The sequence below is a fragment of the Galeopterus variegatus genome, unplaced genomic scaffold (genome assembly GCF_000696425.1).
Source record: "Galeopterus variegatus unplaced genomic scaffold, G_variegatus-3.0.2 Scaffold32681, whole genome shotgun sequence".
NCBI lineage: Eukaryota > Metazoa > Chordata > Mammalia > Dermoptera > Cynocephalidae > Galeopterus > Galeopterus variegatus.
In genome coordinates, this window is record NW_007758792.1 from 1 (window position 1) to 6,274 (window position 6,274).

Consider the following 6,274-nt stretch of genomic DNA (forward strand, 5'->3'; position numbering starts at 1 on the left):
GGCACAGGGCTGTGCCACTTAGATACCCCAAGTCCCCATGCTTTCAGAGGGGAAGCTGTGAGACCAGTAGTTGAGGCACAGCACACACACGTAAACACCCATAAGCCATGAGGTGTCACATGCCCTTCGGGTCTCCTCCCCAGAGTCATCACCATCCTGGGGTCAGAAGCCACAATTGTGTGTTACCTGCTTTTTGAGCTTCACACAAATGGAATCACACAGCATGTAATTCATCTGTAGCATGTTTGTGTTCTTGCTTTATAGCATCCACGGTGCAAACAGGCCAGGATTTACTTATCCTTTCCATTGCTTCTGGGGTTTGGGGTATCTGGTTTGGGATGGCTGTGAGTAAGGTTGCTGCAGACATTCAGGACCACACCTTCTGGGGCACACACGAGTGCACTCTGTGGGGGCACATCTGGCAGTGGGCTGCTGGACATGCAGATGCTCAGCTGCAGGGCCGATGCCATGTGGGGCTGCAAGGTGGTTCTGCCAGCTCCCAGCCTGCCAGCAGCACCTCACAGTGGCCCATGCCCTCTGCAGCACCCTCCTGGCAGTGCTCGGTGCTGCCTCGGGAGCTTTCAGTTTGCAGTTGCCTGATGGCAGTGAGGCGGGAAACCCATCCGCTTGTCTGCTGGCCACTGGCTGTCCTCTTCTACAAAGCACTCTTCTAGTCTCTTGCCTATTTACATTGGGCTGTCCTTTTTTACTGCTTTGTAGTCATTCTTTGTACATCCCGCTGGGCTGTGCATTGTAAGCATCTTCTCCTGTTCTGCATCTCCGCTAGTTATCGTCTTAGTGTGTCTCTTGATGAAAAGAAGTTTTTGATTTTAATGTCCATCCATCAGTCTTTTTTATGGTTTATGCTTTTCATGTCCTGTTTAAAAAATCTTCTCCTACCCCAAATTTTTAACGTATTCTCTAATGCATGGGCCTTCCTTTTAATAAAGAAGGAAGATGAAAGGAGAGTGAGCTTCTCTCAGTTGCCCTGGGCCTCTTTCAAGCTTGCAGGGAAGTTTGAATGAGAGACTGTTCCTCAGCACAGCAGTGCAGACTCTTCTCCAGCAGTGTGTAAATTCCTGTGGCATGAAGTTTTAGGGTGTATAAGTCGTTCCTGCCAAAGAAGTCAAAGTGGCAAGAGGATCTCTTAACACTTTTTTGCGATCCCATTTCTGTGCACATTCTTAGCAATCGTGGGGAGCCAGGATTTGAGCCTAGGCCACATGTTTAACCCAGGGTACTCTGCCCCATAATACAAGTGTCACACCGAATTGAATCAACTAGCTCCCCCAGGCTCCCCCCCAGCAGCAGCAGTGACCTTTACACGATACTAGGGTGCCTGAATGGGATGTGGGGTCTCAGCAAAGCATAACAAATGACCACAAAAGCTCTGTGGGATGAGACAAGTGAGTATACAGCTCACCTTCATGTGTGACCGACAAGCTGTGGTTTCTGCAGGCACAGGACAGGGCACAGACCACGTAGGCTGGCCAGCAGGGTGCCTGCCAGCGTTCTCAGCGACATGCTTTGTTCTGTGTTTGGGATCCAGGTGGTTGAGATCTCCAGCCTGACGGAGCACTTGCTGACAGAATGTGACAAGAAAGAAGGGTTTGGGAAGTGTTACCGCTGCAGCGAGGCCATTTTAAAAGAAGAGCTGCCGAGACACATAAAAGCCAAGAGTTGTAACCGTGAGTGTTTCTTCTTAGGCCCTGCCCTCTGGTCACCAGGCATGCTCCTGGGAAAAGGCATAGCTGCTTGCGGGGCATCTGCAAGGGCCTTTGTGTGACTAAAGAGGGTCCGACAGCCACGCAGGCGACATTCCTGTTGGAATGTCCTCCCTCTTGTTCACATTTCGTAGGAGTAACTAAATATTACTTTATTGAAATCATTTCAGCTGCCAAACCAGAGAAGCTGGCAAACCGGTGTCCTCTGTGCCATGAGAACTTCACACCAGGAGAAGAGGTGAGGGCCCATCTGGGGACAGTGACCAACATGAGTAATCGGCACACCTTTAGATGGCCGCAGCAGTGACCCGCTGCCTCCACTGCTGCCACTGCCGGACTGCAGGCGGTGTAAAGCACGCTGAGTGTGTGGGGGCAGGACGTTTCTGTTCCAGCTTTTTCTGAACAGCTATTCCATTTGCCTGCATAGTCACGCGACTTCCTTCCACAACACATATAAGTGGTTTATTTGAGGAGTCTCATTAGGATATAAGCATGAAATGGTTTATTTTTTTCTGGTCACTGCTTTCTTTTTTGTATTGAGGCCCTAAATGGCATCTTGGCCAGATTCTATAATACTCTGGTCACTTCTGATTCATAACACTTAAGCCAGACTGGTCTGACAGTTCTACGTCCTGTCTGATTCCAAGCTCTCCTCCCTTCCCCAGTGCACGCTGCACCTGAGACTCAACAGGCCTGTTGGGGACGGGCAGCATCTTCCATACGCACCTGCTTCTCTGGCGTGGGAGGCACTGAGGAGGGACGAGGGACCGGGGCAGTCTGCGGCTCCATGTCTGTTATTCTGGCTCTCTAACACAACTGGCTGGAGATGCCTTTTTTCTGCCAGTTCAGGGAGTGCCAAGCCCTGGTGGCCCTCCTGGCTTTGGACACCTGTTGTCTAGCTTAGCTACTTCACCTCCAACCTCCGTAGCTACTGTCACCTGCAGTCCACCCACTGTGTCCTGCTGCTGGCCTCTCCTTGTCCCAGCCTCTGGGACATGGTACCAGCAAGATGACTCAAGCCCAGCAATCCTCTGCCACTTTCTCTTGACCTGAGAAAGCTCACAGACCAAACAGAGAAGACAGGCTGTCCCCCAGAGGGGGATCAGGGAGAGGCAAGCAGTTGTGTCTTGTTAAGATGATCCAGGAAAGACCAAAAAACAGAAGCTGTAGGGGGGCATGTGGAGAACCTACTGGAGCAATGTCCCAGGGATGGAGGGGGCACTGTTCACAATAGGAAGGAAAAGACTGGGAGTAGCCCAGAGGTTCAGAAGAGCCGAGAATACACGGGGTACATCTGCACACAGCCATGGCAATAAGTGAGCTCCACATGCCGGCACAGACGAATCTCACAGATGACCTTAGAGGGAGCAGCAGGCTGCAGAGCAACAGCTACGTGTGGTTTCTCCATGCAAATCTCACAGCCAGGCCCGTGCGAACAGCACACTCTAGGGACACGTATGAACGGTGTGACTGTCAGGCAACGCCCAGATGAGGACAGCAGTAACTATGTGAGGAACTGAGGGAGCAAGATGGCGGGGACCCTGGGGCTGGAGTGTTCTGTTTCCCTGCTTGGAGGTGTTCACACACAGCATTCTGCTTTTTACCCTTAAACCGTGCATGTGCACCTGCATATTCTTATGTGAAAACATCTCACGATGCTATAGTGCTCAGAGACGCTGGCACTGAGGTGCCCTGTTGTTCTGGGTGGGATGGATGTGAGGGGCAGGCTTGCCTGGTTATAGGACTCAGGTGCTGCCAAGGCGTGGGCTGCACAACAGCACAGAGGCAGCATCAGGCACAGCCCAGGGGATGCACGCAGGCCCAAAGGCTGGGCTTCTGCACTGCTGCCGGTGCAGCCGCCTCTCATTTTCACCTTGAACAGCGAGTCATCTTGGGTCTGTGAATGCATCCCAAGTCCATCTCCGTTGCCTGATGAACATGCTCCTTTTGTATTGCAGGCCTGGAAAGCTCACCTGATGGGCCCAGCTGGCTGCACGTCGCACCTGCGTAGGACTCACCTTCTGCAGAAGGCCCTTGTGCTACCGCCAGGTAAGGGCCAGTGCTGCCACCGCAGGGTCTCCACCTCCATTCCAACTTATTCAGAAGAGCATCCCGGTCTTTGCTTATGTTCTGGATCCCTACTGAGCAGGCTAGTCATGTGACCGGAATTCTCCACATGCACCAAACTGTGGCTGCTCTTCCGAAGGCTCCACAGGTGCCACTAACTCAGTCGTAACCTACCAGACCTGCTGGGCGTCCTCAGGCTGCACACTCTGCTCCTCGGCACTCTCTACATCCCTGACTCCAGCGCCCCTGGAAACACGCAGTTAAGCAGTAGACTCATGGGCGCTGCCTCTACCTGCTTTATAAGTCATAACTTTAGCTATTTTCTGTCAAATTTAGGATGCCATACAAGGAAATATGGTATCTTCCATTAGAAAATTATTCCTGACCAAAAGATCTGTGGATACACAGCTTTAATTTTGGGAGTGATGCCTCCGTAGTAGATGGAGCAGGACAGGCAGTGTGCATGGGGGCCCAGCCTGTGACGGGCCCTGGACAGAGGGCCACAGGGGGACAGGGCGTCAGCCTCATGCCAGCCTCTTCACCAGTGAGGAAAGAAAGGCATGCCAGGCAGCCTGCCCATGGCTGCTCGGCCAGGCAGTCCATCTCTGGTCATGGCTGCCACTTCCTTCGTGTTCGAAGCTCCTGGTTGGGTAAACAGCTCAGAGCCGTGTTCCTCTGCTCCCATGGCAGGCATTTCTCCTGAGCTCTTTGTTCTTTCCTCTCCTGGTGCCACCACGTGTGCATCTGCATCTGTGGCCGACACAACCACATCTCACTTGGCCACAGTCAGCCTGGCCATTTGTGGACACGTGACCACCATCCACTGTGCTGACCCCACCAGGTTCAGCCTAACTCCTGGAAGTGGGTGACAGCCGTGGTCACAGCGCCGTGATGCAGTCACTCACGCTGTTACTGTGAGCTCTGCAGTCTGCGCCGTGGGTAAGAGCCTCCCTCTGGATGCAGTTCTTGTCTCATGTGTCTGTTTGCACTGCAGGGAAAGGCTCCGTAACAGCCAAAGCAGGGACCTCAGGATCAAAGGTTGGAAGCAAGATCCCTACCCCGAAGGGAGGCCTGAGTAAAAGCTCCAGCAGGACACACACAAAGCCGTGACGTGACAGACATTCTGTCTCCTTTGTCTACCTAAGGGACTGAGCAAGTGTCCTGACTCATAACCATTTCTCCTAACTCTTTTGCACTTGGCAACCCCGTGCTCCGTTCCTGCTGTCCCTCAGCTGTGCTCAGCCGCTTGTGAGTGGGTGCCCCGTCAGCTCTCGTGGCACAGTGTGTGTAGAACTGACCCAGAGCAGCCCTCATCCAGCTGTGTGCAGCTTTTGGGCCTCTCTCAGGCCATGATCAGACCCAGAAGAGCAGTTGTTCTGCTGGAGAAAGCCAGAAACCATTGCCTGGAAGGGAACCAAAGCAGTGGACAGGTAGGGTCAGCACAAGCGTAGCACTCTCTCTCCTCAGTTGTTGGAAGTGATTGCCATAAAATGTTCACTGTCAACCTTTTGCATATTGGTCTCTGTCACACACGGTAGGATTTCCACACAGGCAGGACCTTGGCTCAGCAGGGCAGTGGTACCAGGAGAGCGACATCTGCATGAGCATGTCTCACTGTGCCTTTTGTCCCCACAGGCCCTTTCTGTTAGGTTTTCTGCCTAGTGCACTCACTTACAGGGTAGCAGGGTGTCACTACCTGCAGAACTTGTTTCCACTGTAACAAGAAATAAAGGCAAAAAAGAAAATCTAAAAAGTGGTTACTGAGGTCAGTCCCACTTCAGCACACATCTTGCTCTAGATGCTTAAGTAGCACTGTCTCTGTGACAGACTTCGCCCTCACTTGACCCCACAGTGTAGTTTCCCACCTGAGCTGAGGTCAGCACCCGTGGAGGGCTGCATCAGCCTTTACGCAGAGGAGCTTCAGATTCGCTACACCTGTGAATTACTAAAAAAAAATGATGAACCAACCTTCCACCTGATCACTCTATGCTCACCTGCCCACGGGTGTCAATCAGAATCCTTTCTCAATCCCTTGTTTGTGATTCTGGCACGGGGTAACTTCTACTTTACACAAAGGAGTCTTCAGCACGTATCAGCAGACTCAGAGTCTTCCTGCTTTAGGCCCGTCCTGTCCCTTTCAAATCCAGGTTGTAGCTGGAACCTTAATGTCCATATGCTTAAAGCACCAAAACACTGCTTGAAATGATGAAACCAAACTTGAAAAAGTCTTCTAAGCAGCTCCTAAGCAACCATCCCATCCTATGGAAGTGATTCGTGGGTTTCCTTCGAGTAGCTTTTGTTAGCTGTGCTTCGTGTCCGGCTAGCTAAGGGAAGAGAGCCACGGTCACCCGGAACCTGCCCGGAAGTGCCCCATCCTCCTCCTGCCACTGTCTGTGCTTCCTCAACTGCTGAGCCTACCGCAGACCGAAGGACAGTTGCTCCCGCCCCGTCCCACCCAGTGACCAAGGGTTATGCTTTCTTCC

General features: G+C 52.4%; 1 protein-coding gene across 1 annotated transcript; it reads left to right on the forward strand.

The window, feature by feature from the left end:
• The first annotated feature begins 1,443 nt into the window (after positions 1-1,443).
• Positions 1,444-5,465, forward strand: LOC103583975 (centrosomal protein of 104 kDa-like). Its single transcript, XM_008565133.1, has 4 exons — positions 1,444-1,688; positions 1,895-1,962; positions 3,683-3,773; positions 4,786-5,465. The coding sequence occupies exons 1-4, from the start codon at positions 1,523-1,525 to the stop codon at positions 4,899-4,901; spliced, it is 441 nt and encodes a 146-aa protein (XP_008563355.1). The 5' UTR covers positions 1,444-1,522; the 3' UTR covers positions 4,902-5,465.
• The last annotated feature ends 809 nt before the right edge of the window (positions 5,466-6,274 follow it).